This window comes from Pseudorasbora parva, chromosome 8 (genome assembly GCF_024679245.1).
Source record: "Pseudorasbora parva isolate DD20220531a chromosome 8, ASM2467924v1, whole genome shotgun sequence".
Classification (NCBI taxonomy): Eukaryota; Metazoa; Chordata; class Actinopteri; order Cypriniformes; family Gobionidae; genus Pseudorasbora; species Pseudorasbora parva.
The window spans coordinates 35498129-35523575 of record NC_090179.1 but is presented as its reverse complement, the minus strand read 5'-3'; the positions used below and the strand labels follow the sequence as shown (position 1 = coordinate 35523575).

At 37.8% G+C, this 25447-nt stretch overlaps 3 protein-coding genes across 5 annotated transcripts in view; all 3 read left to right on the top strand.

Moving 5' to 3' along the window:
- The window catches only part of dpf1 (double PHD fingers 1), a 63990-nt gene extending 52120 nt beyond the window's left edge, over positions 1–11870 (top strand). Inside the window, 4 exon segments of the mRNA XM_067451037.1 lie at positions 4806–4925; positions 5010–5122; positions 5252–5333; positions 7472–11870. Of these exon segments, the coding sequence (XP_067307138.1) occupies positions 4806–4925; positions 5010–5122; positions 5252–5333; positions 7472–7542 (386 nt within the window). The 3' untranslated portion in view covers positions 7543–11870.
- The window catches only part of LOC137084668 (bifunctional polynucleotide phosphatase/kinase-like), a 125951-nt gene that overhangs the window by 70889 nt on the left and 29615 nt on the right, over positions 1–25447 (top strand). The window lies entirely within an intron of this gene.
- On the top strand, positions 7848–25419 carry si:dkey-243k1.3 (endonuclease domain-containing 1 protein-like). Of its 3 annotated transcripts, none has more exons than XM_067451039.1 (5): positions 7848–7978; positions 22202–22318; positions 22850–23091; positions 23347–23503; positions 25026–25419. In XM_067451039.1, exons 1-5 carry the CDS (start codon positions 7909–7911, stop codon positions 25415–25417), a joined length of 978 nt encoding a protein of 325 aa, XP_067307140.1. In that variant the 5' UTR covers positions 7848–7908; the 3' UTR covers positions 25418–25419. The 3 variants fall into 3 exon arrangements, with proteins under 3 accessions (XP_067307140.1, XP_067307139.1, XP_067307141.1); XM_067451038.1 differs by having other exon boundaries at positions 22847–23091; XM_067451040.1 differs by lacking the exons at positions 7848–7978; positions 22202–22318 and having other exon boundaries at positions 22795–23091.

Here is a 25447-nt window from a genome sequence, read left to right as displayed (position 1 = left end):
TCGTGACAATTTAGCTCCGTCCACTGCAGGCCTCCACGAGTCCGTAAAGAATCAGTACAGTGTATCTGTCTTTTATAAATATGATAAAACTAAAGATATGAAGGAAGAAATACTTAAGGAATCCAGATTAACAGGAGATTGGCAGAAACGCTGTGTGTTATGCGCCCTTTAAGTTACATAACCAGTTCATAAAATGAAACAATGAAACAATTCAGATTACTTTAAATGTATCAGTTTTGTGAACTCAAAATAAAAAGAAAGTTCTATATACTTAATACTAAATTGATTGGATTTAACTCATTTGTTTATTTTGAGTTGGCTTTACTCAAACCAGTTCAGTATTTTGAGCGTTAGGGTTTACAGTGTGTATTTTTTTTGATTGTATGTATTTGTTTGAATACTTGTGCATTGCCCTGTCCGTTAGTGAGCAGTTTTGACACTATTTTAACCTTATAACAGTGGAATAGAGGACTGCAGATGGTCTCAGGTTTCTTTTTCACACCATTCAAAACTGTGCCGAGCAATGAGTTTGGCTGTAAGCACCATGGACAGCTCCAGAGCACACTGTGTGCTCATCGCTCTGACTGAAAGTTCAGTCCTGCCTCTGTGCTGCTGATATCCACTGCTGCAGCTGCACGCAACACAATGCAGCCTCTCACTGACTACAAGGTCTACTGAATGCCTAAATGCGATCTTGATTTAGTAACCGCTTCGGTCCAGTTCTTGCCGGGTTGTTTTGTCTTCCGCGCTCAACTTTGCATGTGTAATGTGTGCTCCGTGGAGTTTGTTGCGTACGTTTTCGCGCAGGGGTCTGGACAGCGACCACTTTTTCATCTGCGCTCTTATCTTATCCTAGTCCATTCTTTCTATCTCCCTCTCTCTCTCTTCTCTCTGGAGATTAGGAAATAAAACAGCACAGATCCCCCCCCCCCCCCCCCCCCCCGCTCGCTCGCTCACGCTCCCTCCCCCACTGATAGGATCTCTGGAGGATGGAGTGGATTAATGACCTCGCTGGAGAGGGCCAGATCTCTCCAAATCACCCCACAGAGCTGCACACCCCACTCAACATCGCTGTGTGTGTGTGTGCACTTTATAGTCGCACCTATGCTTATTTCCACTCCGCACTCAACCCATCACTAGTCGCACTGTGTTGCATTTAATTCATTCCACTGAAAGACAGACCTGTTCAGCCATGAATTCAAACTGATCTGAGAGCTACACAGAGACGTCCTTGTCTTCCTTGTTAATTATATACACCAGTCTCCTGCTGTGTATTTGTTTCTCTCCGCAGCAGTTTCCTCTCTTCCTGTGACAATATTTAACAGACCTCCAGTTCTCCCAGTGGAGAGCGTGTCCCCCTCCCTCCGCTCAGACTGCAGGCTTCAGCAGGCCCATATACCACTGTGAAAGGAAACATATGGACAGAAAAACACACTAGAGACAGAAACAGAATATCATAGAGACTAGGGGTGGCAACAGCGTAAGCCCAAAGTGTACTTTGGAATTGTCCGCGTGAGGTCATTTTCATCACTTGAAAACTAAAATCCACAAGTGCGCATGAGCCAAATACATCTTTCCACATTCACGGCCAAGGAGATTACTTTGAAAGATTTGTGCGCATTCACAACATCTTCCATCTAACATGATTTTCTTTAAATAAAATATAAAAACAGCGCTTTCTTTCTTTCTTTCTTTCTTTCTTTCTTTCTTTCTTTCTTTCTTTCTTTCTTTCTTTCTTTCTTTCTTTCTTTCTTTCTTTCTTTCTTTCTTTCTTTCAACACTTTACAATAACATTCAAGTCGATGAACAATATTTTAATGCATTTATTATCCTACTACTAGCAAACGTTTAAAATAATCATTTTAAATAACTGTAAAGTTTCCTTTTTTTTAAATAAATGTTTTTTTTAAATGTTTTTTAAGGAAGACTCTTCTGTTCACCAAGGCTGCATTTATTTAAAATACAGTACAAACATAATATTCTAAAATATTATTACAATTTCAACAGTTTTCTATTTGAATATATTTTAAAATGTAATCTATTCCTGTAATGGCAAAGCTGAATTTTCAGCATCATTACTCCAGTGCCACATGATCCTTCACAAATCATTCTAATATGCTAATTTGGTGCTCAAGAAACATTTATTATTATCAATGTTAGTTGAAAGTAACAGTTGTGCTACTTTTTTCTGAATTCTTTGATGAATACAAAATTCAAAAGAATAGCATTTATTTGACAGAACTGTTGTCTTCACGGTGACTTCGGATCAATTTAATGCATGTTTTATGTATAAAAATCTTACTGATCCCATTTGTTTCAATAGTAGTGTAGGTTTATGTTAATAGAGTGGTGCAGTGGAACTTTGTAGGAACTTTGTACGTCACTTTGTAGACCAACTGGCAGTTAGCATCGCACTGGTTCCCTCGAGAAAAAACCCCAATAAGATTTTCCCATAGGCTTTTGAATTATCGCATAAAAAACAAGCTCTGTGTTCAACAAAAGTTTATGTGCGTTTTGTCCATCAAGACAATCACAGTTTTTTTATGAATTCTAAAGCCTAAATGCATTCGGCAGAAGTAAAAAGCTAAAGGTTGGCTATAAATGAACTACACCACGGTCCCACAAATTCAACGTCACCATCACTATGCTTCCCACAGCTCTTCCAGTTTTTATCTCAAAACATTTTCCCAGAACGTTTGAGTTAGACTAGTTTATAAGAGCACAATTATAATCATAAAGAGGCTGTAAAAGTGGACTGAGTTTACCTGTTCATCCTGATGACATTTCATTTAGCCACTTGTTAGCAACCGCCTTTTTCAAGACATGTAACAGCTTCAAAAAATCACGTGGGGCAACGCTAATGTATTTTATGTCATAGCATAAAACGTGAAAGTGTTCTGAGCTTGTATTGATTCAAACAAACAAAACCCCATTCAAAAAACCCATTGACTTTGGGATAAGGGAACCGTAAGTGCTAAATGCTAACTCGCTTCCGCGTTTTAGCCTATACGTCCGAAGTCGAATACTTCTCCACTATATAGTGCAAACCCGATTCCCAAAAACGTTTTCCCAAATTCTGAATAAAAAAGTAATGCAATCATTTACGAACCTCATAAACTTATATGGTATTCACAATAGATAACATCAAATGTTGAAAGTGAGACATTTTGAAATGTCATGCCAAATATTGGCTCATTTTCGATTTCATGTGAGCTACACATTTCAGAAAGGTTGGGACAGGTAGCAATAAGAGGCCAGAAAAGTTAAATGTACATATGAGGAACAGCTGGAGGACCAATTTGCAACTTATTAGGTCAATTGGCAACATGATTAGATATAAAAAAGAGCCTCTCAGAGCGGCAGTGTCTCTCAGAAGTCAAGATGGGCAGAGGATCACCAATTCCCCCAATGCTGCGACGAAAAATAGAGGAGCAATATCAGAAAAGAGTTTCTCAGAGAAAAATTGCAAAGAGTTTAAAGTTATCATCATCTACAGTGCATAATATCATCCAAAGATTTAGAGAATCTGGAACAATCTCTGTGCGTAAGGGTCAAGGCCGGAAAACCATACTGAATGCTCGTGATCTTTGGGCCCTTAGACGGCACTGAATCACAGGAATGCTACTCTCATGGAAATCAAATCATTGTCGGTGACCACAATCCACCGTGCCATTCGCCGTTGCCGGCTAAATCTCTATAGGTCAAAAAAGAAACCATATCTAAACATGATCCAGAAGTGCAGCCGTTTTCTCTGCACCAAGGCTCATTTAAAATGGACTGTGGCAAAGTGTCAAACTGTTCTGTGGTCAGACAAATCAAAATTTAAAGTTCTTTCCTGGAAAACTGGGATGCCATGTCATCCGGACTAAAGTGGACAAGGACAACCCAAGTTGTTATCAGCGCTCAGTTCAGAAGCCTGCATCTCTGATGGTATGGGTTTGCATGAGTGTGTGTGGCATGGGCAGCTTACACATCTGGAAAGGCACCATCAATGCTGAAAGGTATATCCAAGTTCTAGAACAACATATGCTCCCATCCAGACGTCGTCTCTTTCAGGGAAGACCTTGCATATGACCTTGTTTTTATTCACAATTTGTACAGTGTCCCAACTTTTTTGGAATGGGGTTTGTATGTGAAAAACAGTATTAGTATGTCAGAATTCATAGTATTCGAAAAACAGTAGTCTAAAAGTACACGGATAACCTACTACTTCCGGTGAGATTCTGAAGTGTGCATAGGATGGACACTTTACTATCCCATGCAGCCACAGGAGATGATTTAGGAATGGAGGTGAAGGGATGTAATGCTGTTAGGTCACATGATAACGACAACATGGAGGATAGTATATCCCAATTACAATCATACTACACTCATTCATACTACAGAGAACATACTTTTTTAACGGTCGCGAAGTTCGTTCAAATTCATATGCAGTAGCCTGCCTACTCGCGTGGTACGCGATTTCGGACTCAGCGTTTGTATGCATACATACAAAATTATGTTTTTAAACTCTAGATAGCACAGGCTGTTAGGACATTAACTCACATCCTTCTTTAAATGGCTCAGCTGATTGGTTCCTGCTGTATCAGTAGCCAATGAGCTTGCTGCTCAATTTTTAAATACTTGGTCTGTATACTTCACCTGTATAGATCTGTATATTTTTTACATTTCAAGTTGTATAAATTCACATGAGTTATTTGTATTTTATACAAACATGGAATAAAGATGAACAATTGTATGCTGTAAAAAATCATTGTTAGTCCATGATAACTTTACATTTTTGCACTTTTCTCTTCTCTTTGCAGCTAAAAAGGCAGCTGATGGTTCTGTCATCCCAAACGGCTACTGTGACTTCTGTCTAGGAGGCTCTAAGAAAACCGGCTGTCCTGAAGATCTAATTTCCTGTGCGGACTGCGGCCGATCAGGTGCGACCTAACCCATGTAAGCTCAGCTCGGAAATGGGATTTATTAATTTTCTCAACATATCACCTTGTTTTCGGTTCTTGCAGGTCATCCGTCGTGCCTGCAGTTCACCGTCAACATGACGGCGGCGGTGAGGACCTACCGCTGGCAGTGCATCGAGTGCAAATCATGCAGCCTGTGCGGTACATCAGAGAACGATGTAAGTCAACTGAACGAAGCAACTTACTTTTTCTAGCGCTATCTTTGTTGTGAACTGTTTAATCCAAGCCCCCAGCGCTAGTGTTTGGGGACATGTGCATACAAGGATCAACTTGCATTATTTTTACAGGATCAGCTTTTATTCTGTGATGATTGTGACAGAGGGTATCATATGTATTGTCTAAGCCCCCCAATGTCGGAGCCTCCGGAGGGTATGTGTTATGTGTTTTACATTCAGGTGTTTAAAGTGCACTGCAAAAAAATCTTATTCTTAATCAGAATTGTTGTATTACTGTTTATTAAAATCCAAACATCCTTAAAGCAATGCATTTACTTCAGAAGCAAAATGATTATTTAAGAAAATAAGTTTTAATAATAAGATTTTTTTTAAAGTATAAATCTATAATTATTTATAATTAATAAGATATACAGTATATTACTATAGTATATATTAAGTATACACATATTTAATTCAAGTTTATATGTGTATGTGTAAGTATTTTAATTCATAATAAATAACTTGCTAATAAAAAACTGCTACTTAGAAGTGCTATTCCTAACTTTGGCCAAAATATAAATATTTCATATATATTTTTGGTCATAATTTTTTCAGAAAATGATAAATCTAGGACATTTTTGAGAAGTTTTTCTATTGGAAACCTTGTAAGTTGTTTTTTCTTTCCACAAACTTGGCAGCATGAAATAGTCCAACATGTCTTGCTATGCTGAAGCATTAAAAGTTCCTATCACTGGAACTAAGGGGCAAAGCCCAACCCCTAAAAAACAACCCCATACTATAATCCCCCTTCCCCAAACTTTACACCTGGCACAATGCAGTCAGGCAAGTACTGTTCTCCTGGCAACCACCAAATCCAGAATTGTCTCCACTGAGACAGAGATCATGTCTCCACTGCTCTAGAGTCCAGTGGCGGCGTGCTTTATACCACTGCATCTGACACTTTGCATTTCACTTGGTGATGTTGCTTAGATGCAGCTGCTCAGTCATGGAAATCCATTCCATGAAGCTCTCTAGGCACTGTTCTTGAGCTAATCTGAAGGCCACATGAAGTTTAGAGGTCTGTAGCTATTAACAGTAAGTTGCCGACTTCTGCACACTGTGTACCCTTTTATTCACCCCACCACAAACAACTCCATGATATTTGAATTACTTTTAAAACATTTAAAACAAACCATACACACCTATATACATAGGTGACTACATGCATTAAACTATTTCGTAAAGAAAAAAAAAATACATTTCATAGTGAATTCCAAGTGATCAAGGGCTTAGGGCATTCCAGTTCAGTCCATTGCAAAGATTCCACCAGTAGGGGGCACTCATGCAACGTAAGCAATGACACACATCCTAGTGAACGAGACGGAGGGAAGTTAGCGAGTGAAGGGCATGATAAAAACGAACTGGAACGCAGCGTGTTTTGTCCATCATTAGAATGGCCGTATCTGAGGCAGTAAGTGCAGCTCATGTTTTCACCATTTTACAGGTTATAAAGTTTACTGTATGTGGGCGCTCAGTTTTTTCTGTCATTTGGCCAAAATGTCATGTTTTTAAATGTTTTTAAAAATAAAAGGTTCAGTGTGTACATTTTAGCGACATCTAGCGGTAAGGTTTCGAATTGGCGCTCACGCCCAGTCCACCGCTCACCCCTCCCTTTCAGAACACATAGAGGAGCTACGGTGGCCGACACAGGACAAAGATGTTGTCATTTGAGACAGCAGAGTGTAGCCGGTGCTCTGTAGTTTGTCCGTTTAGGGCTACTGTAGAAACATGGCGGGGCAAAATGACTTCACTGTAAGGGGACCCACAGTGTAGTTTCAGTATTCCACTGAAAACATAGTTATGTATATTTTATTGCATTTCTGTTAATAGATCCTCATAAATATTACACACTGGACCTTTACAGGCTTCGCACAGGCTATTTAAACAGTATTGTCAATGACTTGGCGACAAATGCTTCTCTATATTCTGTATATCCAGTATTGCTTTGCAAATAAGCAGAGACAATTCATTCACAATAGCGGCTGGTGGAGTTAAGAGGCTTTACTGAGGATCCAATGAAGTTACGTTTAGCCACAAGCTTTTTCAAATACTTTTCATTGGTTAAATATACAGACATCCATAAAGGGCGACCAATAGTAATGATTTATGGAGACAAAAAGATGAAATATGCAGATACAAGGTTTCTGCCTGACAACAATGATATATTCTCTAAAAAAAGATTAAAAATACTAAATTTTTGCAGTGTACAAGAATTTAAAAGTGCTATGTCTAACTTTGGCCAAATATTACACGCTTCAGTTTTCTACAAGATTTGTGTCTCTTCTTTTGCAGGGAGCTGGAGTTGCCATCTGTGTCTGCGCCAGCTAAAGGAAAAAGCGTCCGCCTACATCACACTAACCTAATCTCCGTGCCCTACTTCACCCTAGCAGTCTCATCCTACTCTATCCCATCATCACAGATCCAAAGAGACTCCCCCAACATCCACCAGAAGAGAACACGTTTCATCTGCCCAATGCCTAAATGGTGACTGCAAGGAAAATGTAGGGTGCAACTAACATTTTTGTATGTCAATTGGGACTCAAGCAGACCTTTCCTCGTCAGTCCCTCCAAAGAGTTCTTTCCTTCAATGATCAGAGAGGTCTTCTTCTTGTCTGACTCCATCTTATGGTGGCTAGACAAGTAGTGCCAAACGATTTGTCGCCGAGGAGACATTTTGCACGAATCTGAGGGGGGCATGTCAGTGGGAGGAGTCTCTGTGACATCATTAGATGACGCACCAACTGCAGATGAGACGAGCGCCGCTTGATCTCACCGCAGCTTTTGGTTTGTTTAGCTCTGGTGAGAGATGGTATCAACGTGCCATTGATAATTTTTTTTTTTTTTTTTGTGGTATATTCTTCAGGAGCAGACACCAGCACGTAATGAGATCATGTTTAGTCATTAAATTTGGCCTTATTCTAGCTGTAATTAGACTTCTGTTGTAGAGATGAATGAATTCTTCAATAATTAATATCCCTTGAGGATACAACTTTTGGTTCTTGCAACACATTACACTCAATTAAAAAAAAAAGGTTATATATCATGGACATAGTCTGTGTTAAAGGGATAGTTCATCCAAAAATGAAAATTCTGTTACTCACACTTATGTTGTTCCAAACCCGTAAGATTTTCGTCGACTTATCTTCGAAACACAAATGAAGAATTTTATATTTGAGATAAAATCTGAGAGTTTTCTGTCTCTCCATAGACACTTGATTCATATGATTAGTTTTGCAATCTCTTTATGAACTTTTTGAAGCGTCAAACTGGTAGTTGCGAAGCTGTCAATGGAGGGACAAAAAGTGCATCAAAAGTATCTTCTTTATATTCTGAAGATGAATGAAAGTCTTAGTGCTTGGAACAACATGAAGGTGAGTAATTAATGACAGAATTATCATTTTTGGGTGAACGTACCCTTTAAAAGAGATATTACGGGTTCAATACAAGCACTTGTAGAATAAAGTTGATAACCACAAAACATGTACTTTATTTCTTTAAAAGAAAAAAGGGTTACTGTGAGGTAAATTTTGGGATCCACAGGACCTAATGCAAAGATTCAAATGTATGCGACAATGTACAATTGAAACAGCTTAGAGCGAATTCCCTTTGCCTGCTGAGACGAATGCCAACATGTAACTTGCACAAGTCTGGCACCTGAGATCTGAAGCAATTGGTGGGAATTGAAAAAAAATTGCCTATGACACCGTACTGTGACTGAAAAATCAGTCTAGACCTCCTCCTGCAGACTTTTGCAAAGAAAGCGGGACAAAATATAACTTTTTTTTTTTCTGGAGCAGGATTGAAAAATCCATCCCTCGCAAACCTTTACAGTGAGGGACTTAGAATGAAAATGAATGGGGCCAATCTGTAAAACGTAAAATACTCATTATTTCAAAAGTATAGCCACAAGACGCAAACAATATGAGTGTATATGATTTTAGTCTGAATAAAATCACATACTGACCTTTTCTGTGTAAAGCTGTGCAATTAAACAACTTTGTTGCCATGACAATGTCATGCCTAAAACCATAAAACAAAAATGTGAACAAAATACGTGTTTACAGAAAGTGCTTTTATAAAAATAATAATCTTCACATTTCTGCTTTTAAATCCTCAAAATAATTGGCCCCTTTCATTTACATTGCAGTTGTTTTTTTTTTTAAGAAAACAAGACACAAGTAGAATTTTTTAGTTGTTGTGGTAATCAACATTATACCACAAATGTTGCTGAACTTGTATTGAATCTGGAAAATTCTGGAATATCAAGTCACTTACTTTTGCCCAAGGGAAGTCATAATGCTGCAAACAGTTTTCATGCATAGATAGATCCCTTTAGGTCCGAGGTGCATGTCTATCAGCCAGAGTCAAACTTGCTGAAGAAAAAAGAAAAGAAGGAAAAGCAGATTTCCAAAATCCAGCTGACTCATTCCGTACTTCCAACACGATCCCCACCCCCTCTTCCTATTCTGAACAAGCCAACTTAAAATTCCCTCTCAGCCAGGGTGCGTTTATAAGAGTGTATATTTATCGGGCAACGTCTGTCCTTGTTTTAAAAACAGGGCGTTAAACGTTCGATTGTTCTCTTTTTTTATGATGACTTGCTTGCATGTTGTAATAGTATCGTTTTTAAATAATTTAAGGACAAAAAATCGAAGAAAGCACACTTATTCTGCAATAATGTTTTTGTGTTTGTGACCCTCTCTGGGGAAGTTGCGTCGGTATGTATGTGCGCTTTAAAACTCTCGTGGAACTTTGAAACTGTAAAGACAGAATGCTAGTGGGTGGGGTGTTTTAAAAAGGGGGAGGAGTTTGTGAAATTCTGACGTTTTCGGATGCGATTTTGAGTTCCTGGACAAACTGAAGGCCAGCTTTGGAGACTCCTTCCCCCCCACTCTCTTTGGAGGGGCATTTTCCTTTTTTTGTGACAAGAAAATTGTGCGCCTCTTTTGTAGAATGAGCTCTTTACTATCTGTAAGTCTGCTTTGTGTTCTGAGACTTGCTACTGCAGCCTGCTTAAAAGAAGAAAAAATGTCAAGCTAAATCCAGAGGAGCGTTACGGGGACGGCAGCATGTGTGCGTGTGTGCGATTGTGCTGAGGTGACCGTTTTAAACCCAAAGTCCCCTCTTATCCGTGGCCTAACTGAAAAGACTGCCTGCCATTTTCTCTACGCCGAGTCCTTGAGCTTTAAGTTGCGAGACGTTTGCTGTAAATAGATAAGTGCTCTGTCTTTCCAGAATCAGTCCATGTTATAGACTCAAGTGAAATGTTTTATGTGCTGTAATTCATCAAAATGTGAAAACAGCCTTTTCTACGCTGTCAGTGAAATATTAATCCATGTTACTGGGTTATTTCTATTTTTGTATAATTTTCCAATTTATGGTTTTAATGAGCACTACACCATTGGTAACTCTGACGCCATATGTAAATGTTTTCAATTCTTTTTCAAAGAGTTGTAGAAATGTTTAGTCTTCGGTAGAAATAGTCTTGATTTCACATTTTGATATATCAACCTCTCTGTTCAGCCAACCCCTTGTTGTTCCTTTTTGTACTTATGACTATTTTGCACAGTCTGTGTGATTTTTTGGGATGAGGGCACTATCAGAGCGTTTTAATTGAAGCAATTACACCAGAGACAAAATTATAGACACATTTAGCATTTTCTGATATCGATAACACACAGTAATTGCACATGGAATGTGTTGAATTATTTCCCTCTCAGTTCCTGAAGCCAAAACACTGGCTTTGTGGTGTTTTCAAAACATTGTTTGTTTGAGCGGCCCGCATAGCAACACTGGCTAAGCCAATAGCAAACGTTTGGAGGTGGAGTTATCTGTGTGTGTGACCAATGGCAGGTGGAAGGGCTGGTAGGAGTGTTTTGAAAACCTTTTTATAATCTTTGCAGTAGTAAAATTACACAATTTACTTTTAACAGTATTAAGAGGGGGAATATTTATTTTGAGTTGTCTGCCTTGGTGAGATTTTTGGTTAGAAACTAACCTTCATGTTCTGTAGTATTTTCTAGAACTACAAACGATTGTCAAGCTGTTTTCATGTCCCCTAAAGTTTGAAAGAGGGGCTGTGATTGGTTTGTATGAAGATATTTTGTTAGTTCACAGGTCTTTATTGACGAGGGGTGGAGTCATAATGATGTGATTGTATTCTTAGTAATGTGAGGGTATGAGTGGCATTATGTGGGAGGAGGGTTGGTTAATGGGTACACAAGGCTTAACCAGATTGTTAAAATGGTGAGCGACTACATTTCAACGCGGACCACTGTGTCCTCTGTCCTGCTTGGGTTGAGATCTGTGCTCTATTTGTCTTTAATCTGTCTCGCTGATTTCACAGGGTCTTCTCTACCTGTATATTGTTGTGCTGTGATTTTCGCTTGCAGTTTTTTTTTTATTCCCCCACAAACACACACATAAAAAATACTCTTGTGCGAGAGGGTGCGTGAGTGTTTTCCTTTCTTGTAACTGTCCATAGAAAAATAAAACAGTCGTATGGAGAAACGATGCGTGTTCTGACTCAGGACTGAGTTGTACATTTGTTTTCATTGAACTTGAAATGGGTGCTCCTCGTGGAACTGAGCGGCTCTGATGACTGCTGCCCAGTGATCCATTTTAAAGAATGTCCTTTCTTTTATTTCTGTCCATTTTGACAAGCAGGAAATAAAAAAATGGTACCATTATCCGAAGTTGTCTTCTGTGATGTTTCCAGCGAAGCAGCACTGAAATACAGAATTTAAAGGAATAGTTCACAAAAAAAATAAAAATATCCCATCATTTACTCACACTCAAGCCATAGGTGTATATGACTTTCTTCTTTCAGCCAGACACAATCCGAGTTATATCAAATAATAGCCTGGCTCATCCCCGCTTTGTAATGTCAATGAATAGAGAGATTGTTTTCTGAAAGTCCTAAAAGCGCATCCATCCTTCATAAAAGTAATCCGTGCGACTTCAGTGGGTTAATAAATGCCTTCTGAAGCAGGGGTTTTTCAGATTAGTATGGGGAATGCATATTCACTTAATTATGACATTTGCTTCAATAACCTCCTAATTTACTGCTTATTAATAGTTAGTAAAGTAGTTGTAGTGTTTAAGTTGATGTATTTGGTAGTAGTAACAGATGTAGAATATGGTCATACAGAATAAGGTATTATTATTCTATTCAATTCGCATAATTTGTATAGCGCTTTTCACAATACATATCTTCTCAAAGCAGCTTTAAAGGTCCCGTTCTTCGCGTGTTTTCGAAGCTTTGATTATGTTTACAGTGTGCAATATAACATTAGTTCATGTTTCGCGTGTAAAAAAACATAGTATTTTTCACACAATTGACTTATCTGTACAGCGCTGTTTCCTCTGTCCTAAAAACGGCCTGATGATTTCCTTGTTCTCTGAAGTCCCTCCTTCAGAAACACGTAACGAGTTCTGATTGGGCCAGCGCTTCCCGTGTTGTGATTGGACAGCAGCTTAGCGCACTTTGCCAGGAAAGGTCCCGCCTCTTACCATAACGGGGAGATGCAAGTGCTAAATGCGCGCTCTTCTCCACGTGGGAGAGCAACAAGACCACGCCCCCTATTTTGCGTGTACTTGTGGGCGGAGGGTTAGTCAACGAACGGTTCTAGTGACGTCATTCCTGCCAGGAAGTGCAGAGGTGTAGTCCAAACCGGCCGTTCGCTGTAGGCTTTAAAAGGGAACTTCTGTTAAATAAAATATCTCGCTTGGCATTAAACTTTGAGCTTTATAATTTTTTCAATTTAGTGTTACTTGTTATCAGAGGAGACTGTGTCCAAGTTATGGATTTCAGAAAATATACAACCACATATTTAGCTAACAATGTATTTAAAAACAATGTAATAATTTAAGGCAGAAACAATGGGCTCATCAAAGTAAATAATACATGTTGATAACAATGATTAGGGTATATAGAAAAGGTTTGTTGGAGGTAGAGTTGGAGTCGTCTCTTCAAGGGGTGTTTGTCATCTGAAGCCTTCAAGAGAGGCAGGATCCAGACTGGAGCTAAGGGACTTTCTTAGTTACCTCGGGATAAAACAGAACAGGACAATAATTAGCGTAGCTGCTGTTCAAAACATTAAGCAAAAACAATCATGTGCACTGATATAACTGGAGTACAAAGTCATGATATGCATTATGTGAATGCTTAGCTAAAGAGATTCATCATTAATCTAGACTTAAAGGGAGTGAGTCTGAGCCCTCAACATTATCAGGAAGGCTATTCCCAAGTTTAGGAGCCAAATATGAAAACGCTCTCCCTCCTTTAGTGGACTTAGATATCCTAGGTACTACCAGAAGCTCAGAGATTTGTGATCTCAAAGAGCGTGAAGGACTGTATAGGGTAATAGTAAAAGTTCAGTTAAATGCATGGCAGCTAAACCGTTTAGGGCCTTAGGTCTTCGGTCAGAGGCAATCGTTTATAATTCATACGGAACTTAACTCCAGTCTTGAGGTCATGAATGCATGAAACTAACTTTTCTGTATAAGAGACAGATAGCATGTTCCATAGCTTAGCAATGTTTCTGAGGTGGAAGAAAGCTGTTTTTGTTATATATGTAAAATGATTTTCGAAAGCAAGTTGCTGTCTAATATAATACCCAGGTCTTTAACTGTAACGGATGAAGTAACAGTAAGAGAATTCACTAAGAGATTTTGTGTAATTTTTTTTTTGTACACAAATCCTAAAAGTAATACCTCAGTCTTATCTGAATTTAATAGGAGAAAATGACTGGTCATCCAATATTTTATATCTTTAACACACTCTCAACAATAATTTTGAGATTTCATCTGGTCATGCTGAAATATATAACTGAGTATCATCAGGCATAACAGTGGAAACGAATGTCATGTTTTCTTATAATATTACCAAGTGGCAGCATATATATTGAGAATAACAGAGGGCCAAACACAGATTCTTGCTGCACTCCATAATTTACCAATGTTATCGTAGATTTCCGTTTAAATAGACAAAATGGTGACGGTCTGTTAGGTACAATCTAAACCAATTGAATGCATGTCCCTGAATACCAATTTAATTTTGTAATCAATCTAAGAGTAGTTTATGACATGATGTTGAATGCAGCACTAAGATCAAGTAAAACTATTATTGAGTTACAGCCTTGGTCAGCAGCTAGGAGTAAGTCATTTGTCATTTTAATGAATGCAGTTTCAGTGCTATGATGGGGTCTGAATCCAGACTGAAATGTTTTTGAGCGGACTTGAGCGGACACTTCTTTCTAATGTTTTAGACAGAAATGTAAGATTTGAAATGGGTCTGTAATTTACTAATTAATTTGGATCTAGTTGTGGTTTCTTTGCTTAATAACTGCCATCTTGAACGGTCTTGGGACATGACCTAGAGGTAAAGATGAGTTAATAATATTGAGAAGAGGCTCTTCTGCTACAGGTCAAAACTCGTTCAGTAGTTTAGTGGGTATTGGATCTAATAAACATTTTGTATGTTTAGAAACAATGAAAGTTTAGCTCTTCCTGTCCTATAGTTGTACTGCAGTTGTTATTCAAGGGAGAGGTTGTACATTTATAATTGTATTTCTGATGCTTTCATTCTTAGTAAAGAAATGCATAAAGTCATTTTATTCACAATACTTGATTTTGTTGAGGTGATTCAGTCTGTGTATTTTGGCAACCTTGGATTGGTTTGGTTATTTGATATTAGTTGGATATCGGCTGCTTTTAGAGCCCTTTTATAAATGGTAAATGGACTGCATTATATAGCGCTTTTAACAGACCCATGGACATCCAAAGCGCTTTACATGTTGCCTAACATTCACCCATTCACTCTCTCATTCATACACCAACGGCGGTGTCTGCCGTGCATGGCCGGGGCAAGTTATTGGGAGCAGTTGGGGTTAGGTGTCTTGCTCACGGACACCTCGACACATGGTCAGGTGGAACCGGGGATCGAACCGCCAACCTTCCAATTTGTCAGTCTACATGAACCACTGAGCCACTGCCGCCCCAAATTACTCCCCATTGTAAAATGTTACCAGTTTTTCTAAGAAAAATATCCAAATTTAAAACTTTAGAAACTATAATAACTGGCTTCCGACAAAGGTATATGCACATTCACGTGATAATTATGTGGTTTTCATGAGCGGTGTCTATTCTTACCTAAGCTTGCGATAGGCCAATGTCCTACATCCTACATCAAACATTGGGTCAGAGATCACCCTCCCACTGGAACTCGACTCTCGAAGTGAACACACACACGGCCGTTAAATATATTTTTCTTACAAAAACCCATCTCTTTCCTTCACTGCCCTTCAGAAGGAATTTAACCCACTGGAGTGGTATGGATTACTTTTGTGATGGATGCACTTTTTAGAGATTCAAAAACTCAGATAATATTCAATGTCATTACAAAGCTGGGAAGAGGCAGGGAATTATTTCCTGTAACTTTTAGATAGTTTGTGTTCGGCTGAAAGAAGAAAGTTATATACACTTTGGATGTGTGTTTAACTTACAGCACAAGAGAACTCAGTAAAATAAAGGCTTACTAAGGAAAATTCTGTCAAAAAATGTATTGTAGTAAAAGTACAGCAAAAAAAAAAAAAAAAAAAACTCCACTGTTGAGCAGCAAACAAGTACAAACCCAATTCCAAAATTGTTGGGAGTGAATAATAATAAATTGTGAATAAAAACAGAATGCAATTATGTGGAAGTTTCAAATTTCAATATTTTATTCAGAAACAACATAGATACAAAATGTTTAAACTGAGAAAATGTATAATTTTAAGGGGAAAATAAGTTGATTTTAAATTTCATGGCATCAACACATCTCAAAAAATTTGGGACAAGGCCATGTTTACCACTGTGTGGCATCCCCTCTTGTTTTTTATAACAGTCTGCAAATGTCTGGGGACTGAGGAGACAAGTTGCTCAAGTTTAGGAATAGGAATGTTGTCTCATTCTTGTCTAATACAGGCTTCTAGTTGCTCAGCTGTCTTAGGTCTTCTTTTTCGCATCTTCCTCTTTATGATGTGCCACATGTTTTCTATGGGTGAAAGATCTTGACTGCAGGCTGGTCATTTCAGTATCCGGATCCTTCTTCTACACAGCCATGATATTGTAATTGATGCAGAATGTGGCCTGGCAATGACATGTTGGAAAATGCAAGGTCTTCCCTGAAAGAGACGCGTCTGGATGGGAGCATATGTTGTTCTAGAACTTGGCTATACCTTTCAGCATTGATGGTGCCTTTGCAGATGTTGATCATGCAACCCCATACCATCAGATATGAAGGGTTCTGAACTGAGCACTCCTTGTCCTCTTTAGTCCGGATGACATGGCGCCACAGTTTTCCAAAAATAACTTTAAATTTGGATTTGTCTGATCACAGAACAGTTTTCCACTTTGCCACAGTCCATTTTAAATGAGCCGTGTCCCAGAGAAAACATCTGGATCATGTTTAGTTATGTCTTATTTTTTGACCTATAGCGTTTAAGCCAGCAACTGCGAATGGCACGGTGGATTGTGGTCACTGACAATGAATTATGGAAGTATTCCTGAGCCCATGTTGTGATTTCCATGACAGTAGCATTCCTGTATGTGATGCAGTGCCGTCTAAGGGCCCAAAGATCACGAGCATTCAGTATGGTTTTCCAGCCTTGACCCTTACGCACAGAGATTGTTCCAGATTCTCTGAATCTTTGGATGATATTATGCACTGTAGATGATGATAACTTTAAACTCTGTATTGTTCTCTGAGAAACTCCTTTCTGATATTGCTCCTCTATTTTTCGCCGCAGGATTTGGGGAATTGGTGATCCTCTGCCCATCTTGACTTCTGAGAGACACTGCCGCTCTGAGAGGCTCTTTTTATTCCCAGCCATGTTGCCAGTTGACCTAAGAAATTGCAAATTGGTCCTCCAGCTGTTCCTTATATGTACAAGTAACTTTTCCAGCCTCTTATTGCTACCTGTCCCAACTTTTTTGGAATGTGTAGCTCTAATAAAATCCAAAATGAGCCAATATTTGGCATGACATTTCAAAATTTCTCACTTTCAACATTTGATTTGCTATCTATTCTATTATGAATAAAATATAAATTCCCTTTTTATTCACATTTCTACAGTGTCCCAATTTTTTTGGAATCGGGTCTGTATTTGAAGCTGCTGGAGTCTCAAGAGCCTCTCTATGCAGGCTGACAGTTCTGCGAAAAGTTGCATTTCAGCCACTTCTGACCAAAGCTCACAAAGAGAAACATTTACAGTGGGTGAGAGTAGAAATGGATGGTAACTCTAGATTAATGGATGGTTGGTGAGGGACCACCACGCTCCAAAAACACTGTGACGCCAACAAGGAGCCGGCGGGGCAATGATTTAGCCTGGAATATTGGGAAGTGAGAGGAAGGTCTCTTTAGGGTCTTTGAGGGTGTCAAAATTCTTCTGCAAGATATTAGTGGCAAGATATGTGGCGTTTATAACTGATCATTTTATGATATGGTATAAAAAGAAAGATAGTACTTTTCATTCAGGACAATGCACTACCATGCTGAAAAACTTTACCATGCTGCAGCATCAATAAAACTGTTTGAAAATGTATTTCTTACCCCACTGTAAATGTTTCTCTTTGTGAGCTTTGGTCAGAAGTGGCTGATATGCAACTTTCGCACAACTGTCGGCCTGCATAGAGATGCTCTTGAGACTCCAGCAGCTTCAAATACCTGTTTGCTGCAGTGGCTTGCTGTCCTTTTAATACAATTCAGAAACTTTCCGTAATAAGCCTTTATCTGAACAAATTCTCTTGTGCTGTAAGTTACTCACAAATCATGATAATTGATAAGCTCAGTTCAGTCTCACAATATCCGTTGTTTTAATGCCTTTTGCATAACATAGCACCATTTCATGCTTTTCAACTTCAGAAAAGATCTTTCTCCAATGGTTTGCTATTGGTGGATCGCATATGAGTGACAGGTTGTCCAGCCCTCGCACCAGTAGAGAAGAAGAGAAGAGAAGAGAAGAGAAGAGAAGAGAAGAGAAGAGAAGAGAAGAGAAGAGAAGAGAAGAGAAGAGAAGAGAAGAGAAGAGAAGAGAAGAGAAGAGAAGAGAAGAGAAGAGAAGAGAAGAGAAGAGAAGAGAAGAGAAGAGAAGAGAAGAGAAGAGAAGAGAAGAGAAGAGAAGAGAAGAGAAGAGATAACACTGCATGAGGGCGGGGAAGTCATTTTTATAATTTATTAATTTTTTATTAAAAATTACTTTTCCTCCTACATTATGACTGTCTTGGTGTAAAATACCTTGTCTAAAATTATAAGCAGACAGGGTGGTATATATATATATATATATATATATATATATATATATATATATATATATATATATATATATATATATATATATATATATATATATATATATATATATATATATATATATATATATATATATATATAATGTTTACTAATATCATGTTTCCTGATCTGGTGCAAATGAAACCGTCTGCTGTAGCGGTTTGTGAGATAAAATAAGGCATTTTTCCCTCTTTCCTACAGCTAGAACATTACATCTTGATAAATGACACGCAACCTAGCAGACATGCTGCACTAAAAAGCTGTGCTTTTAATTGGAAGAGTAAATTATAAAACAGATATTTGCACCTTCTGCCTGCCTGTTTTGGAGAAACACGATTAACTAACCAGTAAACAGTCTATTTGCGACACACTGTTTTTTTTATAATTCTGTTTTATTTAATTTAACACTGTATAGTCTTGATCCGCATTAAATAAATAAATAAATGATCATTTTCCTTTTGTTAACACAATCTGAATTCCAATATGTCTTTCCAAACCACAAAATTTAAACCCGCACTGAGATTTCTGGCCATAACGTTCAGTTCTAAATAAAGTAAAAAATAAAAAAAACATCTGTGCGTTCTGCTGCATTATTCGTGCATATGCGTTTGAGATTGTGTGTGTGTCTGTGTGTGTGTGTGTGTTTGTGGGGGGGAGTGGGGGTGATTGGAGACTCCAAGCCAATTACCACATCCACCAGACAGCCTCAGACTGCCTGAGCCTTCCTTCCAATAAGAGCACGGCTGCAAAGAGCTGGGGCCTGAGGTGGTTGCCATGGCAACTCAGGGGCTGCTTGCATGGCGGATGATGCTGGGGTGATGGATTACAGTAATGGGATGGGGTGTGCAGGAAGGGAGGGGTGAGTGGAGAGAACTCATGCATAAATATATTGGAAATGTATGAATAAATCTGAAATGCATAGACTTAAAGGACAGAGAGGAGGAGAGTGGATGGAGGATCTTTGAATTTGGCCCGTTCCACACGGGTCTGAAAATCATAGATATGTGGCTTTATGAAGGTATTTTGTCTCAAATAGTTCCTTTTTGAACTATTTCGTGAAGATATCTGTGATATTGAACTTAAACCAACATGTGACATGGTAATATTTGAGATTTTAATGTTTAAAGCATCAATTTAAATAATAACTTTTGTAACACATTTCTACATGTCAATTTTAGTATAAAACGCATTGCGTGTGAGTGTGTGTGTGTATTATATATACACACACACACACACACTCACACACGCAGTGCGTTTTATACTAAAATTGATCATCTGAACACACTTCAGCATATATATATATATATATATATATATATATATATATATATATATATATATATATATATACATATACATACATAGGCCTATATATATAATATGCTGTATAAATAGGCTTTAAAAAGACCTTATATTACCTCTACATAACTCTTTTTTTCTAGCTCTTTATATATTCTGAAGGAATCTGAGGCCTAGGGTCCTGCTGAGTTCTAATGCCACATAAAAATCTGTCATTATTCTGCCATCTAGTGTTAGTCACAACATATACAACAGTATACTATTCTGACAAGCACTAACCGTATATATATATAAAAAAAATGAATAATGCTGAGCATTTTTTATTATCAAAGACCCCCCCCCCCCCCACACACACACACACAAAAGTGGGGACATGGGTAATGTCCTCATATTTCACCCTCTCCTGTAATACCTGTGTCATACCCACATTTGTGTCCTGATATGTCACAAACACACACACACACACACACACACACACACACACACACACACACACACACACACACACACACACACACACACACACACACACACACACACACACACACACACACACACACACACACACACAAAAACAAGTGCTTCATTGCAAGCAAATTTACCAAGAAAAAGGGGTCACATTACGAGAACTGTTATTTTAGGTTGTATTTTTATAATACTGACTCAGTCCTGATTCATTTAACCTCAGTGATGTTGTTGTTATCCAAAACTACCGAAAATGTATTGTCATTAATTGAAATAAAGCTGAAATAAAATAAAATACAAATATTAGATGAAAGAATTCGACTTAAAAAACAATAAAAAACGTAGCACTTCATATTACAGTCCTGTTCCGCATATACATATACTTATAATAATAATTACTGTAATAGCTATACCTTATATTAACCAGTAATGTCTTGGGTAAGTGCAGGTAAGTGAACATACTGTAAAATAAACTGTAACTGTAAAAAATCTCAAAAGCACATAAAATTATGAAAACTAAATTTAAGTGACTGAAAACAAAAAGTATAGAAATAAAAGTTAATTCAAAATATGAATCCATGTTTTAAATAATAAAATAACACTTTAACTTGATCTGCCATCTTTATTTCTAAACACTTATATCATTTATTATTAATATGTTTATTTTTTATATTTCTTGCTTTAGTCCAGGGAGATATTAGAGCTCAAGCCCCTCCATAACGTGCCACATGTGTTCACCTTTATCTCTTTTTGATATATTTAGCAAGAAATAAAACATGCTCAATATTAAAAATAAGGTAATTGTCCTTGATTTTCCTTGATTTATGTGCAATGGGGAATGTGAACAGTAAGCACAAACTAGAGGGCACCAGATGTAAGGCACATTTTCATTTGTTCATCAGAGCCTCTCTTGGGTTACATCAAGGTCAGACACCAGTGCTGTTCCCACAGGGTCACTTTTGAGTCACGGGAAACAAACACACTGACACACACAACCTTTGCTGAAAAATAACAACAACAAGAATACATACATACATACATACATACACACGCACACGCGCATACATACATACATACATACAGACATAGATTATACATACATACATACACACGCGCATACCTACCTACATACATACATACATACATACATACATACATACATACATACATACATACATACATACATAGATTATACATACATAGATTATACATACATACATACATACATAGATTATACATACATACATACATACATACATACATACATACACACGCACACGCACACGCATACATACATACATGCATACATACATACACACGCATACACGCATACGCATACACACACACACACACACACACACACACACACACACACACACACACACACACACACACACACACACACACACACACACACACAAACACACACACACACACACACACACACACACACACACACACACACACACACACACACACACACACACACACACACACACACACACACACACACACACACACACACACAGTATATTTACATTGAATGAACATTTAAATATTGATGAATGTTTATATGTGAATAATTCTAAATTAAAAGCCTAAATTAAATATCTTAATCAGATAAAGTGATCATGTTTCTTCAAGTAAATTTGGACTAAACCGCTAAATTAATATGGATTAGTTTTACGATAATTTATGAACTTTTTATGCATAAAAGTAGTGCCAGTAGTAGTTTAAAAGTAGTTTATGCCAGTTCAGAACAGTATTAAAATGAGTCAGTTTTATTCTCTTAAAACTGTTTTACTTTACCTTTGTTCTTATCTTTGGTTATTATTTTATCTATATATCATAATTTTATTCTTTTTAATTCTCTTTACAACTGTATATTTCTATTTCTTATGCATCTGTTGATTATTATTTTTGGTTAGAGCTGTCTGACTGGAGGAGATTGGAAAAGGAGAGCAGTGTGCTTCGCTTCATTCTGCTTGTTGCAGCAGACGGTGTAAAGAAGGGGACTCAAGAAGGGGAGGCCCTGCGGGGCAAAGGTAACGTCCCCTACAGGAGCCCGTCTTAGACTGACTTCATCGCGAACCTGCTCCATCTCTGATAGGGGGAACCCAAATTTAGAATCTGATCTTTTTTTTTTTTTTTTTTTAATTCTCTGTACAACTGTTTTCATCATCCTTGTTTCTATTTTAAATTTTTACACATGTTAATCTTATTTCTTATTCATATGTTATAACTATTTTAATTCATTTCTATTTAAAGCACTTCAAATTGCCATTGTGTATGAAATGTGATATATAAATAAACTTGCCTTGCCTTTAATTTTTAGGTGTTAAACCCTTTTATGTGCTAAATTGAACCCTTCATTTATTTATCAACTACTCCAAATGTTGCTAAATTTGGATCTACTATGTAATCTTACTTATCAGTAACGTTAAGTCACGGGGAGTGAACACAGAGAGGGGTGATAAAGGAGAGCTCTAAGACGTGTTAGCTGTATTTAGCCTGTTGCGTTATGGAGGTTTCTTTCATTCTGTGTGTCCTCACTGGCATGTTCTTGGGTCCAGCAGATGGACATGTGGTGGCTCACTTCTGGGATTCACCTGAATGCATCAAGTTCTTCTACAAGGAAAAAGTTCCAGAGTTGGGAGCTTCCCAGCCGAATGCTGTCCGTTTATGTCAGCGCTTTCTAAACACATATCACTTCGCCACACTGTACGACACATACTACCGTACAGCTGTCTATTCGGCATACATCTTTCAGGCAAGTAACGGTGGAGGCAGAGAGACACGCTGGTTTGTAGAGCCACAGGTGAGTTACATCTATTAATCTAGTGCCTTCAGGAAGTGTTGATTATTGTTGTGTTTGATTTAAGTTTTATTTTACCAAAAAAAAAAAAAAAAAGATAAAACAAAATAAAAATAATATAGTAAAATATTACCCTGAGAAATAGTTACTGGATAAAAAGGAATATTATTCCAATTTAGTTTAAATACCTTTTAAATTGGTATATTACTGTCATTTTGACATCTCTGGATTAAGCCATCAAAACAATTATTTTACTAGTTGGTGAATCCCACATGGTCCAGTGAAATGGAAGATGGGTATAAACTGTCACAGCAGAACCTGGACATCTATCTGGGAGAGAAACAGGCTTTAAATGAAGACTACACAAACTCTGGATTTGACCGTGGTCACCTAAATCCCAACGGACATCATGCAGGTATAACCTGAAGAATTAGCCTTCCCTCCTGTTGACCTTTTTAGGGACTGAGGCCATATGTGTTTCCCACAGGATTTTGTGAGACTGTGGTGGGTGGACTTTGAACCCGCCACAATTTTTGTGTGTGTAAATTTTTAACTTAAATTCATCAATCTGGTGCGCTTTGAAAGTTCAATATTAAGAGCTCCATGTTACCCTTGTTCTGTGTGCAAATACAACAAAGAAAGTTGGTCAACTGACTTAAAATGTTTAGGGAAACTTAACTTTTTTTAGCTGCACGATACAGTGTCTCAGTCTTACATTCACACTGGTGTGTTAGGAAACCAAACAATTAGAATGCAATGATGTAATGATGATGATTTAATAATAATAATAATAATAATAATAATGACAGCCATTTAAAACTAACTACACTACAAAAACCCTTGAGCTTTTCTATTGACGGAAACTGCAGTTGAGCTTTTATTTTGGAAGTATGCCCCAAAGCTTGCTTACTTTTCTGTTACACACAAAACTATGTACTTTTTTCTTCACAAAAATAGTACATACTTTTAGGTCGTAGTATACGTACGCGAATTGGGATGCAGCATATGGCACTCAGATTTGATTATGGCGGGCCGGAACAGTCTAGATCAGGGGTTTTCAAACCAAGGACCCCCAAATATGATTAGAAAAATTATAATACCACACTTACTATTTATATTTGTAGATAAATAGTAGGTCTGGTATTATAAACACAACATATTTTTTCCCAACTTAAATTTGGCTATACTTAAAGGGTTAGTTCACCCCAAAATGAAATTGATGTCATTATTGGCTCACCCTAATGTCGTTCCACACCCGTAAGACCTCCGTTCATCTAGGGAACACAGTTTAAGATATATTTAGTCTGACAGCATATCTAAGTGTATACACACTATACTGTCCATGTCCAGAAAGGGAATAAAAACATCATCAGAGTAGTCCGTATGTGACATCAGTTAGTTCATTAGAATCTCTTGAAGCATCGAAAATACATTTGGGTATTTTCCAAAACTGCACGTGATTTCAGCAGTTTGACATGCGATCCGAATCATAAATCAATACACTAATTCATAACCGTTTGAATCTTTATTTGAGGTTTGAAAACAAACGCAGTAGAGAAGACAATGCTGAATAAAGTCGTAGTTTTTGTTATTTTTGGACCAAAATGTATTTCCGATGCTTCAAGAGATTCTAATGAACTAACTGATGTCACATATGGACTACTCTGATGATGTTTTTATTCCCTTTCTGGACATGGACAGTACAGTGTGCATACAATTAGATATGTTGTCGGACTAAATATAAAATATCTTAAACTGTGTTCTGAAGATGAACGGAGGTCTTACGGGTGTGGAACAGCATTAGGGTGAGCCATTAATGACATCAATTTCATTTTTCAATTTTTTTTTATCAATTTTTTTATCAAATTATTTGTTTAAGCAACTTTCACAATAATTTTTTCTTTCTTTTCTCTTTTTTCGTAAATGCTTCCTGCTAGATCCAAGTCGTAATGCCACCTTTACGCTGACCAATGTGGTGCCTCAAAACACAAAGCTGAACCAGAACGCTTGGAACAAACATGAGTCTAAACTGACCAGCTTGTTTAATGCAAACTGTCATCAGGCTTATGTGCTGGTTGGTGCCATCCCTTCTTCTAACAACTGGATCATCAAAAACAATGTCAAAAGGGTGAACATTCCAGAGTACATCTGGAACGCGTACTGCTGCGTCGATCAAAATGGCCGCCCCATCCTAAGCGGTGCTGCGACTGCCCTCAACACAGAGCTGAATGTTGTTGTGGAACGCAGCCTAGATGAGATGGTCAACTTCTTTCAGCAATTCTCTGATGCACCAGTGGATGAGCTGTTCAGCGGCCAGTGCAGAGCTTAGATTAACACAGTCAAATAAACTTTAGCATTA